Source organism: Balaenoptera physalus (genome assembly GCF_965194825.1).
Source record: "Balaenoptera physalus genome assembly, chromosome: 3".
Taxonomy (NCBI): domain Eukaryota; kingdom Metazoa; phylum Chordata; class Mammalia; order Artiodactyla; family Balaenopteridae; genus Balaenoptera; species Balaenoptera physalus.
In genome coordinates this window covers 2,886,908-2,906,527 of record NC_138890.1, presented here as the reverse complement: position 1 = coordinate 2,906,527, position 19,620 = coordinate 2,886,908, and the positions used below count along the sequence as shown (strand labels likewise).

Below are 19,620 nucleotides of genomic sequence, written 5' to 3'. Positions count from 1 at the left end.
GGTGAAAGAGTTTGTTTATTTGCCATGCTCCATTCATTAGACTACAAAATTTCAAAGACCGTGTGATGTAGTTGAAAGAGGAGGTTTTGAATTCTATAGACTCAGAATTAATTCTGCACTCTGCCACTTACAAAGGCTTTGCTTTTAGACGTACTTCCAATTCTTCGAGTAAAATGCTGGTCATGATGATACTCACCCCATGGGGCTGTTGTGAGGACTAGACAGCAAAAGTTTCTTTAAAATAACTCACGTGACTGAGGAGATTCTCAGTGAGTGAAAGTGTATTGGATACGTTATATTGATGGCTGGGCATAAATTTGGGATTAACCTTCCTATGTTTGGAGAAGGTCAAATCTTACAAAGCCAGTCTGACTGGAAATCTTCCCATGTGGCTGAGTGGTGCAATCAAAACAGCAGACAGGCTTCCCCTCCTGAGGGGTTTTCATGAACCCAGGACCACAGCCCTAGCTGCACACAGAGTGGGGAATCAGAACAAGAGAAGTTCTGACAATAAAAATGTCTTACTAGCAGCCAGTGAAGTATCCATGGATCACAAAGATAATGATAGTGGCTCTTAATCTTTGCACCTAGAATGATATTTCATTGAGTTCAAAGTACTTTCTAATTTCCGTTTTTGTGTCTTCTTTGGCTCATGGTTTATTTGGATGTATGTTATTTAGTTTCCAAATATTTGTGGGTTTTCCAGAGATCTTTTTGTTATTGATTTTAAACTTAATTCCTTTGTGATCAGAAAACATCTTGTATAACTTGGATCCTTCTGAAGGTATTGAGATTTGTTTCATGGTCCAGAATAGTCTATCTCTGTTCTGTGCACAATCAGGAAGAATGTGTATTCCTCTGTTGTTGGGTCTAGTGTTCTATAAATATCAGTCAGGCCAAAGTTGTTGGTAGTGTTTTCCAAGTCTATATCTTTGCTGATGTTCTGCCTACTTGTCCTATTAATTATTGAGAGAAGGGTGTGCTGGTTACTTTTTTGTGTCTCCTTGGCTAGGTTATGGTACCCAGTTGCTAGGTCAAACATCAGTCTAGATGTTGCTGAGGTCATTTTTCGATGTGATTAACATTTAAGTAAGTTGACTTTGAGTGAAGCTGATTGTCCTCCATAATGTGGGCGGGCCTCATCCAATCAGCTAAAGGACTTGAGGAGAATACAGGCTGAGGTCCTTGAAGGAAGAAGGAACTCTGCCTCCAGACTGCCTTTGGGTCTTCATCTGCAACATCAACTCTTCCCTGGGTCTCCATGCTGCCTGCCTGCCCTGAAGACTTGCCAGCTCCCACAATCACGTGAGCCAATTCCTTAAAATCAATCCCTCTCTATATCTCTGGAAACCTTGACTGCTGCAAGGAGTACTGAAATATTCTCCAACTGTAATTGTGGATTTATCAATTTCTCCTTGCAGTTCTATCCATTTTTGCTTCATGTATTTTGAAGCTCTGTTATTAGGTGCATAAATGTTTTGGATTGTTATGTCTTCTTGATTAATTTGAACCTTTTATCATTATGAAGTGACCTTTATCCCTCATAACATTCCTTGCTCTTAAATTGCCTTTGATAATAATATAGCCAATTCTACCTTCTTTTTTTTTTTTGCAATTTTTTTTGGGGGGCCACACCCCTTGGCTTGTGGGAATCTTAGTTCCCCGACCGGGGATTGAACCCGGACCCTCAGCAGTGAGAGCATGGAATCCTAACCACTGAACCACCAGGGAAGTCCCCAAGTCTACCTTCTTTTGACTAGTATTGACATGCTATATCTTTCCATTTCCTGTATTTGGTCTTCATACTTAAAGCACATTTCTTGAAGCCAGCATATTCTTGGGTCAACTTTTTTCTCTAACAATCTGTGGCTTTTTTTTTTTTTTTTGGCTGTGCCACCACACAGTAAGCAGGATCTTAGTTCCCACCAACCAGTTATCAAACCCAGGTCCTTGGCAGTGAGAGCACAGAGTCGTAACCACTGGACCGCCAAGGAATCCCAACAATCTCTGACTTTTAATTGAGGTATTTATACCAGTAACATTTAATGTGAGTTTTACTTTTCTTTTCTTTCTAAATTTTTATTTTATTTATTTTTTATTTAATGTTATTTTTAATATGGTTATATTTGAGTCTATCATCTTGCTATTTATATGCTACTCACTCCATCTTACCCTTTTCTCTCTTTTCCTGCCTTCTTTTGGAGTAATTGAGTATTTTATTTATTTATTTATTTATTTGGTTATGCCTGGTCTTAGTTGTGGCTTGCTGTCTCCTTAGTTGTGGCATGCGAACTCTTAGTAGTAGCATGCATGTGGGTCAGTTCCCTGACCAGGGATTGAACCCATGTCCCCTGCATTGGCAGGCAGATTCTTTTTTTTTTGGCAGGTGGATTCTTAACCACTGCGCCACCAGGGAAGTCCCTGTAACTGTGTTTTGACATTTTGTTTGTTAGCTACTTTAGGACTTAGAGTACATGTCTAACTTGTTACAGTCTATCTTCACTTGATATTATAGGACTTTATGTGTAGTATAAGAACCTCACAATTGCGTTATACATTTCCATTTCTCCCCTTCCTACCTTTAGGCTATTTTTGTCATGATTTTACTTTTCTGTGTGTTATAACCCCCTCAATACACTGCTATGATTTTTGATTAAGCAAGGCTGAGAGCTGAGGACCATTGGTCAGCAGCATTCCCAGCTGCAAGAGGAACAGGTCCTTCAGTCCTGAAGGAGGGATCTGAGCAGCATATCTTCTGCGTCATGGACTAAGACTGGGAAAGTCAGTCTGAAAAAGCTGGGTTGGAAAATTGTTCAACACATCGTCTTAGACCATTGGGGATGCTCGAACAATTACCATAGACGGGGTGGCTTAACCACCCATTTGCTTTTCACAGTTCTGGAGGCTGGAAGTCTGAGGTCAGGGTGCCACCATGGTCAAGTTCTGATGAGGAACCTCCTCCAGGTTTCAAACAGCTGACTTCTCCTGTGTCCTCACGTGGTAGAAGGGGAGAGGGAGCTTTCTGGGGTCCCTTTATAAAGGTATTATTCTCACTAATGAGGGCTCTACCCTCATGACCTAATCACCTCCCAAAGGCCCTGCCTCCTAATCCTATCCCATTGGGGATTTGATTCCAACTTACAAATTTTGTGGGAGCACAAACATTCAGTCCATAACACACATCACGTTTATTATTGAGTTGGCTTGGGCCATATATCACACAAATTCATACAAACATCAGAGTCTTCTAACCTGATGTTTATTCTATCTAAACCAAAGCCACTGGAAGACTAGATTCCAGTCTAGGCTTGAAACAAGTAAAATGTAACTTTAGAGAAAGGATCCTAATCCATTTTCCCCAAGAACCTGTTGATCATATGGCAAAGTCACAATCAGAACATTTATAATTATATAGCACATAAACACCATCAAGTGCCAGTGGTCATCAGTTGTAGCGGAGGAAGCATTGTCAACTTCTCTCCATTATCTGGGGACTTCATTTCTTCTCTAACATAAAACATGCTGTAGGGACTTCCCTGGTGGCGCAGTGGTTAAGAATCCACCTACCAATGCAGGGCACACGGGTTCGAGCCCTGGTCTGGGAAGATCCCACATGCTGTGGAGCAACTAAGCCCGTGTGCCACAACTACTGAGCCTGCGCTCTAAAGCCCGCGAGCCACAACTACTGAAGCCCGCGCGCTCTAGGGCCCGTGCTCTGCAACAAGAGAAGCCACCGCAATGAGAAGCTCACGGACTGCAACGAAGAGTAGCCCCCGCTCACCTCAACTAGAGAAAGCCCGCGTGCAGCAACGAAGAATCGATGCAGCCAAAAAAAACAACAAAAACATGCTGTAGAGGAGAGGACTTGGGATATTGCAGAGACAGCGTTATATAGAGAGAAAAAGAGTGAGAGAAGTAGTATCAGGGAAGAGAGATAACACATTATGGCTTGGTCCAATAGTAACAATAATAATCATTTAAATATATAAAAATATTTATATAATTTATTAATAAATAGCTATTGTTTTATCAGTGGATAACATTTACTATATTATATAATATATAATTTAATTATATATTATATTGTTTTAAGAATATATTACCAACCTATACTATATTAATTATGGTAGTTTTATTATTTAACAGAATATTATTAACATACATCAATATATTAATATTACTAATAAATACACTTTATCATTAAAACAATTTTACTAGGTATATAATGGATTATACACTTATTAATGTGTTAATAAATAATACTGGTTATTATTATTGTTTTATTGGCAAAGCTACGTCTTGGGCGTGGCGCTGAATATACCGCATTCCCTCCCTTATTTAAGAAAAGGCAGCTCATGCGCCCGAGCTTCTCAGGGAGCGCGCGTGTGCGCCTGGGGCCGGAGGAAGTGCTCAGCTGCAGGAGGCATCTCAGTCCTGCGGAGACACCGCCCGCCCGCAGAGAGCACTGTGACTCAACTCGCTGCCCCCGGAGGGACGGGGACCCTGGGTCGCGCCCGGAACCTTCTGGGACTTGTAGTTCAGGGCCTCGTGGCGCGCAGGCGCGCAGGCGCACTGCCGGGTCCGTCCTGGGCGCGCGTCCGGGGGCGGCGACAGCGGCGTGAGTTAACTGGGGCGCCAACGGGGGGCGTGGGCAGGCGGGGTGCTGACGGGTCCCCGGGACGCGCTGCACCGAGCGCTTCCGCCACGGCGGGACCGGGGCAGGACCCGGCGGCGCCGGAGCGCTGCCCCACACCTGGGGCCGCAGCACCCGGGAAGCGCTTGTCCGGGCCGCGCAGCCGCGCTGGGATGCAGACCCCGAGCCTGGTCCCCGCTCCTGTGCGGGTAGTTAGGCGGGCGGGGGTTGGGACGGGGTCTGGGGCGGGGTCCCGGGAGGGAGGGGTGGCCTGGGGTGTTCCCCTTGGGTTTGCTCCACCCGTCGCTCTGCAGGCGGCAAAGGAGAGGCAGAGAGGTCGAGCAGCTTGCCCGAGGCCGCCCAGCACCCAGAATGGAAAAGTCCGAGCCCTGCCCTGTGAAAGTGCCCCTGGATGACAGGTCCGTGAGGCAAACTCTGTCTTGAAGTAAATGGAGTTTCCAGAGGCCGGACGTTACAGGGAAACGAGGTAAACCGAACGCCCAGAATCCAGAGTGTAGACTCATTGCGCACTTGGGCGGGGTTCTCACCTGGGGTGGTTCTGCCCCCCGGCGGACACGGGGCGGTGTCTGGGGACATCTGTGGTTATCATGACTGGGGGGCCTCCTGACATTGAGTGGGTGGGGGCCAGGGATGCTGCTCAACACCCTACAGCGCCCAGGATGGACCCTCAGAGAACGATCCAGACCCAGTGTCGCCCGTGCCAAGGGGTCTTACACCTTAGCATTGTGATTCTAGCGATAAGGTATCAAGAGTCCACTCCATTGATTCCTGACACACCTGCTCAGGAATGAGCTGACCATTCTGCCAGTGTCCCAGCAACAAGCTCACCGACCTCTCCCCTTCCCTGGGGTTCATTGCACTTTTCCCTGCCAGGAAGTCCTCATCAGCCCTTTCTTGTGGAGAAAGGATGAGTTTCAGTGGTTTGAAAACTGAAAGGGAAGACCCTGAACCAGGTGCCACAGGCCTGGGTGAATGAGGGTCTAACGGGATCACTGACATCAACCACGAGGGAGGGAGGGTCCTGCGAACCTCCCAAGGGTGGGAGAGGATTGGTCTGGAAGACCTAGGAAAGGACAGGGGGTCCTGGACCCATTGCATCAGCTGCAATTTAAAGTCCCAAGAGCAGAGAGATCAGGGTGTCACCGGGCTCTGCTCCCTCTGAAGGCTCCAGGGGAGGGTCCTTCCTGCCTCTTCCAGCCTCTGGTGGTGGCCGTCATGCATCACTCCAATCTCTGCCTCTGTAGTCACATGGCCTTCTCCCTGTGTGTCTGTCTCTCTTTTAAGGACACCAGTCATATCGCATTAGGACACTCTCTGCCCCAGTATGACCTCATCTTAACTAATTACATCTGCAAAGAGCCTGTTTGCAAATAAGTTCCCATTCACAGCTACTGGGGGTCAGGACTGGAGCGTATCTTTTAGGGGACGTGATTCAGCCCATGACAGTCTTAGCAGCAGATGTTCCCCCTGGGTAAAGTATTGTGTGTCCTCGAGGGGCATCTGATGCAGTTTGGGGGCATGGCTCGGCACAGCATTGTGCACCCACAATTCCCACCACCCACGTGGAATGAGTCAGAGCCAGCTCTCAGGAAGAGAATTTGCATCAAATCTCCTCTGGTCCCTCATCTCGGAAGCTCAGCGAAAGCTGCCGTCATTTTTAGATTTTTAAACTTTTCTATTTTATCTCGATTGTATTTCGAGAAGCTGACTGCACATCAAGTTTTCCTTGATACTTTTCATAATTCCAGGTCTTTGCTGGAGGTAACCGTGATATCGTTTGGTGTCTATCCTTGCTGGCTTTTTGCTGTATATTTACACGTGTGTGTGTGTGTGTGTCTGTATAGTTAGATTATGTCTAACTCTGGAGCATTCCATCACCCCAAAAAGAAACCCCGTCCCCATCAACAGTCACTCCCCTCCCCCTCCCCAGCCCCTGACAACCAGGAACCCACTCTCTGTGTCTGTGGATCGGCCTGTTTTGCATGTTTCCCATCAATGGAATCGCACACTGTGTGTCCTTCTGTGTCTGGCTTCTCTCACTGAGCATCGTGTTCTCAGGGTCCATCCACGTTGTAGCGAGTGTCAGTGCTTCACTCCTTCTTATGGCCGAATAATCTTTCATTGTGTGGATGTGCCTTATGGCGATTATCCATTCCTCACTTGATGGACATTTGGGTTGTTTCCACCTTTCACCTGTTGTGGGTTATGCTGCTGTGAACATGGGTGTACAGGTTTTTGTGTGGATGTGGTTTTTTTTCTTTTCTTTTGAGTAGATACCTGGGAGTGGAGCTGGGTCTTATGGCAACTGTAACCATTTGAGGAACTGCCAGACTGTTTTTCACAGTGGCTGCGCCATTTTACATTCTCACTAGCAATGGGTGAGGGTGCCCCATCCTTGGCAACACTCATTATTGTCTGTCTTTTGGGGTTTTTTTGTTGTTGTTGTTTTAGACAAAGGGGCAATGTGCTATTAAAATTTTATTATAGTGCAGTTTTATTTCTTTGTGGGTGAGCTCTTTACATTTTCTTATTACACCTCTCTTTTTATTTATTTATTTATTTATTTATTTATTTTTATTGGAGTCTAGTTGCTTTACTTGTCTGTCTTTTTGATCCTAACCATCCTGGTGGGGAGATGAGATGCTATCTCAATGTGGGTTTGATTTGCATTTCCCTGATGACTGGTGACCATGAGCATCTTTTCATGTGCTTATTAGCCATCTGTATGTTGTCTTTAGAGAAGTGTCAATTCTTTTATTTATTTTTTTTTGGCCTCGCCCTATGGCTTGTGGGATCCTAGTTCCCTGACCAGGGATCAAACTCAGGCCCTCGCAGTGAGAGCGTGGAGTCCTAACCACTGGATCGCCAGGGAATTCCCTTCTTTTTTTTTTTGGAAGTGTCTATTGCCAGGGTGGTACGGAGAGTTCCCATGTACCTTCACACAGCTTCCCCTTGGGCAGTGTTCTTAGCCTTTTAAAAAATTTATCACCCCCTTTTTAGGCATTTTTTCCCTAATCAACCTTTCCCATGAAATTCTTTTTTGGTGGGGGGGAGACTACTATTTTTTAAAACTTTAAATTTTTAACAAATTACGGACTCATAAGAAGTTGCAAAGACAGGGCAGAGTCCCATGTAGCCACCGTCCAGCCTCCCCCTCGGTGGCAGCTCGTATAACTATAGAAACAGAGGGCAGGGGTTCTCGCTGAAGTCACTTAGCAGGGTTTTTGCCAAAACTGTGCCATGCAGAGACAAACTCGGGAGCCCAAAGATCGAAGCCTAGTTGGGACGAGGGATCAGAGGGGCCTAACGTTTGGTCAAGGACGGAGTCCTGTCACTGTGCAGAATTCCAGAATCAGCACAGCCCAGATCCACCTGGAGCTCTCCCGCTGGAAGGCAGGGGGTCCCCTGGGTATGTGGGGAGCTCAGAATTCCCCACGGGCATTCAGGGCCCCGTGCTCCTGCTTCTCATAAGGTGGGGCAGGCCCATCTAGATCCTTCCTGCTACAGCACAGAGCAGTTTGGGCAGTTTGGCCAAGAATCGGAGAGGAGAGAGGAGGGCGGAGAGGGATTCGGCTGTGGGGAGGGAGAGGTGAATCTGATTGATGCAGAGCCTGGGGATGGGGGTTCTGAACTGAGCCTTCCAAAACGTGGGCCTGGGAAGTCCCACTGGGTTGAATTGTGTCCCGCGCCCCCAAATTCACGTACACCCAGAAACTCAGAATGTGACCTTTTTTGGAAACAGTCTTTGTAGGTGTCATTAGTTAAGATGAGGTCATCCTGGAGTGGGGTGGGTGGAGGGGGGGCTCCCTAAGCCAATGGCTGGTGTCCTTATAAGAAGAGGAGAGAGACGCACAGAAACAGAAGAAGGGGAGGGAGAGACTGGAGTGATGGGGCCACAAGTCAAGGATGCCTGGAGCCCCCAGGAGCTGGAAGAGGCAGGAAGGACCCTGCCCTGGAGCCTTCAGAGGGGGCGTGGTTCTGCCACACCTGAATCTCAGGCTTCCGGCCTCCAGAACTGAGAGAAAATAAATTTCTGATGTTTTAAGCCCCCCAGTGTGTGGTCATTTGTTACAGCCGCCCCGGGACGCTAATACAGGGCACTTCACAGTAGAACTTGTGTGCTTCCAAGACCTTCTGTATCTTCATCCAGAAAATGGAGCCATTAAGGCCCCTGGCCTGTCCTGGCTTCCATGACCATCCTCTGTGGCGGGGGTCATCTCAAGTGGTGGAAGGGATTCTGGGGTCTGGGGACAGGCTGGGTCTGGTCTTCACTCTGCCTTTCCTCTCCCGCAGCCCTTCCTGCCCGGGAAGCTGCTTTTGCCCAGGAGGGTGGAGAGGATGGCTGCAGGGTGCCTGCTCCCCTGGCCCCAGTGGGGCTTCCTCTTCCCCCGAAAGGCACCCAGTATGTCCAGAGGGAACACACCTGTCAGAAGCGGAGTGCCCTTGCTTTGTGGGAAAGACGGGAGAATTCACCATGAGTGTCTGGGTCCAGGCGCTCGGGCTCCTCCTAAGTGTAGGGAGAGGTGCACTGTATCCCCAGAGGAGGGCTGTGCTTCCTTCCCAGGGCCTGGAGCATCTCTGCACCACCTGAAGACCCTGCAGTTTCTCCCATAGGGCAGGGAGGGCCCCCCGCCAGGTGCCATCCTCTTTAAAACATTCATGTTTTTTAAAATTTCGGTGAAATACACATAACATTAAATTTATCATCTTAACCATTTTTCCTCTTTCAAAAAAAATTTTATTGTGGTTAAATACGTATAAAGTTTACCATTTTAACCATTTTTAAGCGCACAGCTCAGTGGCTTTAAATACATTCACACTGTTGTGCAGCCATCCCCACCATCATCTCCAGAACTTTCTCATCTTCCCAAACTGAAACTCTGTCCCCAGGAAACACTGACTTCCCAGCCCCTCTCCATCCCCTGGAACCCACCATCTACTTCCTGTCTCTGTGGATGTGACTCCTCTAGGGACCTCCTGTGAGTAGAATCAGACAGTATTTGTCCTTCTGTGTCTGGCTTATTTCCCTGAGCATAATTATTCTCCACATCAGAAAAACAGGGCTGATCCACAGTTCGGTTTCAGGTCCCCTAGGGAAACAAGCCCTTTCTCGTGGACGTTTGCAAGTCTCCCAGATGGTCCCCGCAGCATCCGTGAGATTCTCATAGTTAGAAACCTTGGTCAGGTGTCCTGGATCTGCTCTGGTCCTTGAGTCGAAGTCCTGGTTTTTGCGCCTGGACCCGCTCTCAGGTCAGCCTGGCTGAAACAGCCCACATGGACACGGTCAGGTTTCAGCCCGGAGCTTTGCAAAAAGCAAAGAAGTTGTGTCCCACTAAGACTTTTTTTCCCATCTTTCCCTGATTGGAATGATCTCTCTGTTATGAAATTATAATAATATATTTATATCATTTATTATAATAATCAGAATAATGTATTATAATAATACTATAATGCTTATAATTATTATAATATAAATATATTATTGTATTTAATAAATGCAAACCAATAATATTTCACACTAATTTTTTATTACGCATCCTATGTTAAGAGCCATACAATACAGAGCCATTGACATTTTTTTCCTTGCAAATTCACTCAACCCTTGCAGTGATTCAGCAATTGCAGGGTTAACATTAAAGCCACCAGCTGGAATGCAGGGGGCCTGGGGAGGTTGTAGCAGCTGCAGCCACTGGGAGAAAAAGGCTGTTTTTTTCTGATAGGAGGAACAGGCAACAGGGACATTGAATATGTTTTGTCCACTTCCACGCCGCCCCCTTTGGGAATGTCTGAGCCCTTGCTCCTCCTGGAAGAGGGGAAAGACCAAAGGCATCACCAGTACTTGCTTTTTTTTTTTTTTTTTTAAATCCCCTCATTTTAGCCCGAATGGCCCAAACCTGCCAGGGGATCCAGCACTCCAGCACACCCACCTTCCTGAGGTCGGGTCTGTCCCTGTCAAATTCCACAGGTAGCTTTTCCTTCTCAGGACAGCCAGCAGCCCAGCCAGCCAGGTACCATGCATCTGTCATCCCCCACCCCTTCATCCTCCTCCCTTCCCCAAACTCGGCTCTCCCCGAGTATTTCAGGGAGCAGGTGAGTCTGGGGCAGGTAGCAAACCCCACTCCTTACCCCTCTGTGCTTTGTGACGTGGAACTCCAACTCATGGCACCAAAGAACCAGTATCTACGGACCTCAGGTTTTGGATGAGGGTCTCCCTGGTCAGACAGATTGCTCAGTGTGGCTTCTAGGCTCTCTGGCTCTGCGGGCAGCAGAGGCCACGACCCACGTGAACTCATGAGCCCTCATGACCACCCTGTGAGGTTGTCCAGGAAAAGTCAGTAATAGACCCTCCATCGCATGACCCTGGAGCAGCACAATCAAGAAGAAGCAGCAGGAGCTTCTCAAGTGGGAAGGTCATACTCACGGATCCAGAAGTTAGAATCACTAGTTCAACAAGAAATGGGGAAAGCATTCCCGGCCGACCCACGTGCTAGTGGTCCGTGCTGCATTTACTGCGGGCCCGGCGTCTGTCTGTCCCTGGGCTGTAAGCCAGAGACAGGTGCCCACCAGGCACTAGTGGAGTCTGACTTCTGGGTTCTGCTCCATCTGAACTCCCTCCTCTGGACGTTGGTTGGGCAACCCCCCCTTTTTTTCCTTTTGGCCATGCGGGATCTCAGTTCCCTGACCAGGGATCGAACCCAGGCCCTTGGCAGTGAAAGCGCTGAGTCCCAACCACTGCGCCACCAGGGAACGCCCGTAGCCAGTTTATTCTTATCACAGCTCTGCAGGGCAGAAGTCCAAATTCAAGGTGTGGGCAGGGCGGGTCCTTCCGGAGGCTCCAGGGCAGCAGCGGTTCCCGCCTTTTCCAGCTTCTAGAGGCGCTGCATCCCTGGCTCGCGGCCCCTCCTGCATCCTCACAGCCAGCAGCGCAGCATCTCCCGTCTCTGCCTCTGACCCTCCCGCCTCCCTCTTATAAGAACCCTGTGATGGCACTGGGCCCCCCAGGGAATCCAGGGTCATCCCTGTCTCGGGGGCCTTAATCCCACCTGCAATGCCCCTTTTGCCACCTAAGGTGACAGTCACAAGTTCCAGTGATTAGGATGTGGACATCTTTGGGGACCTTTAATTCTATGGGCTGAACCAACCCACAAACCCTTTGCTTTGTGATGTGGGTGAAAACACTGCAAACCGCATTTCTGCTTTGCCAGAAGCTTCTGCCAACTGGAGGGGGGATGGAATCTGGAGGAGGGAGAGGGATTGGCCCCTCATTGCTTGCGTGGTTTAGGATGTCTTTGTTACCTCTGTGCATGAATAATATCCCAGCGTGGCCTAAATATCTTACATCACCCCTCCTTTCCCTCAGATGGCCACACGTGTTACTCTGCTCTCTTGTGGCAATGGGTGTTTGGTGAAGAATTCAGAAACCAGCCTCATTTTTCACCTTAATACATGAAATGACGTGTTCTTTATGTGTGAGGCTCACAGGCTAGATCTCTGAACACATTATGGCAAACAGACAGGAGTGCTTGAGGGCCATGCCAGGACCCGATCTTAAGGCAGACTTCTAAATTCCATGCTGATTTATTGAAACTCGGTATGCATTATTAACCCATATTTTTAAAAGTATATATTTCATTTTTAATAGTTTATAAATCCAATGAGTAACTAATTTTTGCCTTGAAGCTTTTTTATATGTTAATTCTCTAAACACTCGTTTTTATGAAAGCATCTAAAACCTTTTTGAAAACCGTAAAAAAGAAATTTTTATTTTATTTATTTATTTTTTTGGCCATGCCCCACGGTTTGTGGGATTTTTGTTCTCCGACCGGGGATTGAACCCGGGCCCTCGGCAGTGAGAGCTCAGAGTCCTAACCACTGGACTGCCAGGGAATTCCTAAAAAAGGAATTTTTAAAGTTCTGTCTGTAAATAAAATGACAAACGATATCAGAGTTTGGGCATCCACTTAATGTCAAATGAGAGAATGTTTTCTAAAAGAAGCAGGCATATTAAATGCAGTAGGTGTTTAGCCCCCATCTAGTAAGTGTATTAAGAGTTCTTAGGTCCATCCTAAATTTATATAAGCTTTTTTTGTTGTTGTTTTATATAAGTTAAAGTAGGAATTCAGGGACTTTCCTGGTGGCGCAGTGGTTGAGAATCCCCCTGCCAATGCAGGGGACACGGGTTCCATCACTGCAGGGGGGAGATCCCACAGGCCGCGGAGCAACTAAGCCCACGCACCACAACTACTGAGCATGTGCTCTAGAGCCCGTGCTCCCCAACAAGAGAAGCCACTGCAATGAGAAGCCCACGCACCGCAACGAAGAGTAGCCCCTGCTCGCCGCAACTAGAGAAAGCCTGCACGCAGCAACAAAGACCCAACGCAGCCAAAAAAAAAAAAAGTAGGAATTCAGTTGTCTCAAGGATATCACAGCCTTAAAAAAACAAACAAAACCGTTTAAAAAAAATACTGTGGCAAAATACACATAACATGAAATTTACCACGTACTTATTTATTTATATTTTTACCATCTTAACTATTTTAATTTTGGCCGCACCGCACAGCTTTAGGGATCTTAGCTCCCCAACCAGGGATAGAACCGGTGCCCCCTGCTTTGGAAGCCCTGAATCCTAACCACTGGACCACCAGGTAATTCCCCCATCTTACCCATTTTTAAATGTACAGCTTGTAACAGGACTGCTTCTCCCAGAGAGCACACTGAGGTCCAGACAGATACAAACCTTGGCCCTAAAAAATGTGTGCTGTAAAGTTACTTGATATATATTTATTATAATTATTTATGGCTGCATTTAACAAACTTTTCATTCAATTTGATGCTATTTACACCATTGCTGTGTAAAGGAAGCTCACGACAGAAAAAGTTGCACCAAAAATAACCTTCATCTAATTTTGAACTACTTAAGAGTTGTGTGATCATCCACTCTTGCTGAGAAGATTCGAAGGCCAACGTGCTTGGATGGCTCTGATACTTAAGGGTCGCCAAGAGGCTAGGAATTTAAAGTGTTTCTAATTATTAAAAAAAAAAAAAAATGGTATTAAGTACCTTCGTACCGTTATGAAATACCAGACCCTTGTCGTTTTCAAAATTCCCTGGGGATGCACTAAAAACCTGATCAGACATAAACTTCCTTGTAGTGTAAAACGTACACCTGAGAACTGTGGCATCTCACACCTGTGGATGTGCTGATACCAGTCCTGCGCGGGGCTGTGGCCTCCGGGTCTGACTTCCCACGGGGGAAAGGTCCCTGGGGCCTTCGGTTGCTGATCTCAAGCCCCAGTGGTGGGGGCGGGGACGAAGGGCGGGGCCTCCCCGTGTCAAGGGTCACACATTAAAATCAAGCCAAACGCTGACAGGCAGAATGTGACGTCACTGAGCGTCTTCGTTCTCAAACAAATATATGTTTCCACGGTGACCTCGCTGCCGGGCCGACTCCTGATCCTGGAGGTCACTAGACCCGCTCCTTCCCCCGTCCCATCCTGTCCAGTCCCGGCTCCGGACAAGGGGCGTGGAAACTGAATCAGGACTTCCCGGTCCAGGAGGAGGACAAGGAGGGGCCGCCGAACTGTGGGAGGACGCCGGGTTCGACCGCCCGAGAGCGGGTTCTGCTCGGAGCCCACGTCCCGCGGGGGCGGGTCGGTCCGCAATGTGTCACGAAGGCCTGTCACTCAATAACCAGAGGGCGGGCCTGGGAGGAATGTCCAATCAGATGCGACGGGGCGGTGCCCGGGGAACAATCAGGCGCTCACAGGCGGGGCCCAGAGAACTGTCCAATCAGGGGCTCCAGGGGCGGGTCTCGGGAAACCGTCCATTCAGGGGCCCGGGCAGTAGCAATGCCCGAAGCACTGCCCAATCAGAACGGTGAGGCGCGAAGCATCTCCCAATCAAGAGCCAGGTGGAAGAGAGTGCCAGGAGCACCGTCCAGTCAGAGCACGCTCCCAGCCCGTGAGCGGGTAGTTCTTGGCCAGTCGTGGCACTCCTGCGCACCTGCGCCGCGCGGGCCCATGTGTCCGGTCCCCGTACCTCTCACCTGCGCGGGCCGCGGCAAGGACGCCCGGGAGAGCCGGGAGCCCGGCGGAGATGGTGAGTCCGCGGGACCGGGGCCCGAGACCAGGAGGGGCTTTTACGAACCGTCCGGAACCGGCTGGAAGCGGTCGCGGGGTGGGGTCCCGGCGTCCTGTCCGGTCCCCGCTTGTGGGACCGGTGTCTCAGGACTATCTGGGTGACCTAGATGTGCACAGCTGCCCTCCTCCCGGGGGTCCGGGAACATCAGCCCCTGGTCGTCTCCTCCCAGCCGACAGCCTGCGGGGGCGGGCGGGGAGCCTGGGGAGACCTGCTTGGGGGCCCGGGGCTGGGAGGGCGTCTCCTGGTAGGTCCTCCGTCCTAAATGACCCCAGCCCCAGTTCTCATTCCTTGGAGGGACACTACTTGTCAGCTGACCGGACGCCTGAGGGGAAAAGACGGAAATGATTCCTGCTCCCTGGGTTCTCACAAGTGAAGGGAGAAAAACTAACGCAAAGGTCAAGGAAAGCCCACCGTGAGGTGGGGCAGCACCCCTCACCCCCTCCCACCCCCCAAGCCAAATGCACTGGCGACACAGCGGGGACACAGCCAGTGTCCTTTGTTCAGGGAGCACGTTAGTGAGCAGTGGGGGAGGGGTGCCCCTCGTGGTAGCGTGGCTGCACTTGACCCTGAGTCATCTGTGTCTGGGTACCAGTTCAACACAGCCCCTCCCTGGGTTTTTCACCTTGAAAAGATGTATTCACTTACTGGAACCTCAGATTTTCAGCAAGTGTAAAATACATTGAATTAGTACAGCAGGAAACATAAGATAAAGTATTTTCAAAGGAGTGAGTTTCAGGGAAAAAAAAAAATGTCATACATTACGTTTGTTAAACATTCTTTTAAAATCTCCTCCAGTCTGTAGTAAGTTTCTCAGGCCTGTCCCTTCCTGTACAGCTGCAGAGAAGTGAATACAGTACCACATAGCATGGTAGGTGAAATTGGTGAATTTTAAAGATTCACCAAAAATACCAGTTATTTAATTTGTGACAGTAGATGATACTGTTGTTTTTTATTATCTGCGATACACTTTGCTTAAATCTGCAGTAAATTGGGTATTGTCCATGGAAGAGGTGGGAATACACGAATGTTACTTAGATACCAGTTTGTCCTGTCCCATGTGTGGAAGTGTCTATCATTTCTGCTTGGCTCCCCGTGGGTACCCTGTGGTGAATCAGGTCTCCTCCGCCCCGTAGACACAGGCCTGCTTCGGGCTCTGTTCCTTTCTGTAGATTTAGTCGTCCATTCCTTTGCCAATTCCGTCCTGTCAGGAGTTCCTGCTGCTTTATAACCCTTGCAGTGTGATAGACGGATTCCTGCCTGGTTCTTCAGAGTATTTTGCCTGTTTGGGGGCATTTGTGTGTAAAGTTGGTATTTGTCAAATCCTAAAAAACATCTGGTTTGGCAATTTTATGGAATTTTATAAAGACTGTCTTGGGAGGGTTGATATCTTGGTAACACTGATTTCTTTTTAGGAACATGTGCCATCTTGTCATTTATTTCATTTTGCTGTGTTATTATCCTTCATGTTTTAAAATTTTTGTTAGGTTCTTTTTATAGCCTTCATTAAACTGATTTTGTACTACTTCAATTTGGTTTTTACCATGGTATGTGTTATCTTTTTTTTTTGAGTAATAATTTTTATTGGAGTATAGTTGATTAACAATGTTGTGTTAGTTTCTGCTGTATGTGTTATCTTTTCCTTTTTTTAAAATTAATTTTTATTGGAGTATAGTTGCTTTACAATGTTGTGTTAGTTTCTACTGTACAGCAAAGTGAATCAGTTATACATATACATATATCCCCTCTTTTTTGGATTTCCTTCCCATTTAGGTCACCACAGAGCACTGAGTAGAGTTCCCTGTGCTATACAGTAGGTTCTCATTAGTTATCTATTTTATACATAGTATCAATAGTGTATATATGTCAATCCCATTCTCCCAGTTCCTTACCCCCACCTCTCCCTTGGTATCCATATGTTTTTTCTCTTTGTCTGTGTCTCTACTTCTGCTTTGCAAATAAGATCATCTATACCATTTTTCTAGATTCCAAGTATATATGCGTTAATATACAATATTTATTTTTCTCTTTCTGACTTAACTTCACTTTGTATGACAGTCTCTAGGTCCATCCACATCTCTACAAATGACCCAATTTTGTTCCTTTTTGTGGCTGAGTAATATTCCATTGTATATATGTACCACATGTTCTACATTTAGGTTGCTTCCATGTCCCGGCTATTGTAAATAGTGCTGCAATGAACATTGGGGTGCATGTGTGTTTTTGAATTATGATTTTCTCTGGGTATATGCCCAGTAATGGGATTGCTGGGTCATATGGTACTTCTGTTTTTAGTTTTCTAAGGAACCTCCATACTGTTCTGAATAGTGGCTGTATCAATTTACATTCCCACCAACAGTGCATGAGGGTTCCCTTTTCTCCACATTTATTGTTTGTAGATTTTTTTTAAGTTAAGTGTTTTTAAAATTAATTAATTAATTTTTTTTTTGGCTGCGTTGGGTCTTCGTTGCTGTGCGTGGGCTTTCTCTAGTTGTGGCGAGCAGGGGCTACTCTTCGTTGCGGTGCATGCTTCTCATTGCGGTGGCTTCTCTTGTTGCAGAGCGCAGGCTCTAGGCATGTGGGCTTCAGTAGTTGTGGCTCGCAGGCTCTAGAGGGCAGGCTCAGTAGTTGTGGCGCATGGGCTTAGTTGGTCCACGGCATGTGGGATCTTCACAGACCAGGGTTCGAATCTGTGTCCCCTGCATTGGCAGGCGATTCTTAACCACTGCGCCACCAGGTAAGTCCTGTTTGTAGATTTATTTTTTTAATTAATTAATTTATTTTTGGCTGCACTGGATCTTCGTTGCTGCGCACAGACTTTCTTTAGTTGCGGTGAGCGGGGGCTACTCTTCGTTGCGGTGTGCGGGCTTCTCATTGTGGTTGCTTCTCTTGTTGCATAGCACGGGCTCTAGGCGCATGGGCTTCAGTAGTTGTGGCTTGCAGGCTCAGTAGTTGTGGCTCGCGGGCCCTAGAGCACAGGCTCAGTAGTTGTGGCACATGGGCTTAGTTGCTCCGCGGCATGTGGGATCTTCCCAGACCAGGGTTCAAATCTGTGTCCCCTGCATTGGCAGGCGGATTCTTAACCCCTGCGCCACCAGGGAAACCCTGTTTGTAGATTTTTTGATGATGGCCATTCTGACCGGTGTCAAGTGATACCTCATTGTAGTTTTGATTTGCATTTCTCTGATAATTAGTGATGTTGAGCATCTTTTCATGTGTTTGTTGGCCATCTGTATGTCTTCTTTGGAGAAATGTCTGTTTAGGTCTTCTGCCCATTTTTTGATTACGATGTTTGTTTTTTGATTGCGATGTTTGTTTTTTTGATATTGAGCTGCATGAGCTGTTTGTATATTTTGGAGATTAATCTTTTGTCCGTTGCTTCATTTGCAAATATTTTCTCCCATTCTGAGGATTGTCTTTTCATCTTGTTTATGGGTTCCTTTGCTGTGCAAAAGCTTTTAAGTTTCATTACGTCCCATTTGTTTATGTATGTGTTATCTTTTTAAAGTGAAGTTTCCAACTTGCTGTTGCTATTAATTAGAAAGGTAATGAAATTTATTTTTATGTTGAATTTTTATCCTGAGATCTTGTTCAGAATCTTATTGTACGATTATCTTTGTGTTCTGTTAGTGTCATACATGTGCAGCTGTTGAGTTAGGCATTAAGACAAGTGTCTCCTGGCATTGCACATTTGCGCATTTTCCAGATTGGATTGCTAATGTAATGTTGACTAAGAGTCAGGTCAGCTGCCAACACTTCATTTGTACCTAATTGTCTTGGAGAAAACAGTGAACTTCATACCATTTATATGTTCTTTGGTCTCGTTTGAATATTCTTTTGTCCATTTTCCTTTATCCAGTCGTCCGCATTACCATCTATTCCCCACTGGTAAGAGTGTTTTTTTATGTATGACTGTTGAATATTATCAAATGGCTTTCAGCAACTCTAAGATGATTACAGGTAAATCCCGTGAATTGATTTTAGAGTTTTCTGTTGTATCATATAACATCAGTGCAGGAAAATGCATGTGACATACGTACAGTTGACAGAAATATGTAAAAAAAAGTAATCCTTTGTTAAATGAAACTCAGCCCTAAATGTAGATAGAACAAGCTTTCTTAAAAGACTTGAAATGAACCCCAGTGGCAGGCCCCTCTGCCACTCTCCAAATATGACCAACATGTTGAGTATGTTGAATTACGTGAAGATATATATAATTATATATAATTATGTGTGTATGTATATGTATATATTTGTGTTTTTGATTTTTAGGTGCCAGTTTGCAGTCTTATCTCAAATGGTTATTTTACTGTTCTCCCTTACTCTGCCCTACAGCCATTCATTCATATATATGTATATCGATATCAACGTGTATATACACACACGTGAAAATCTCTGCCCCCTCTTTCTCTCTCTATATATATATATCTATATCTATATCTATCTATCTATCTATCTATCTATCTATCTATCTATCTATCTACCCCTCCAAATCCCCTTGCTCTGCCACATTTTCCTTAGTAATTATATTTGATTTGCTTATTTACTGCTTTCCTCCAAAAGAATTTAAGATTCACGTGGTTCAGAATTTTTGTTTTGTTAGTGCTGTAGCCCTAGTGCCTGCAAGTACTGTAACCTAAATAAATTTTACTAAATGAAAGAGCCAGAGGTCAGGTCTTCAAACAAAGCGTTTTTGCATGGGCACGGGGCTTTGGCAGGAGAAGCAGTGTGAGATGTAAGGATGGAATAGGATGTTTCTGTTGGCTGCTCTCCACAGCGCCCGGCAGAAGCTAGCTTATCTCCTCATCACAGTGGGAAGTAACAGTCAC

General features: G+C 46.6%; 1 protein-coding gene across 3 annotated transcripts in view; it reads left to right on the top strand.

Moving 5' to 3' along the window:
* The first annotated feature begins 4,664 nt into the window (after positions 1-4,664).
* Positions 4,665-19,620, top strand: part of LOC309656622 (zinc finger protein 555-like) — a 28,181-nt gene continuing 13,225 nt past the window's right edge. Inside the window, exon 1 of one of the 3 annotated variants that reach the window (XM_082453226.1) lies at positions 4,665-5,120. Coding sequence is in view for 2 of the 3 variants with exons in the window: in XM_082453227.1 (XP_082309353.1) it covers positions 14,750-14,752 (3 nt within the window). In the remaining variant the exon portion in view is untranslated. Of the gene's footprint in view, positions 5,121-14,593; positions 14,753-19,620 lie in introns of those variants that run through there. The other 2 variants (XM_082453227.1, XM_082453225.1) reach the window with 2 other exon arrangements.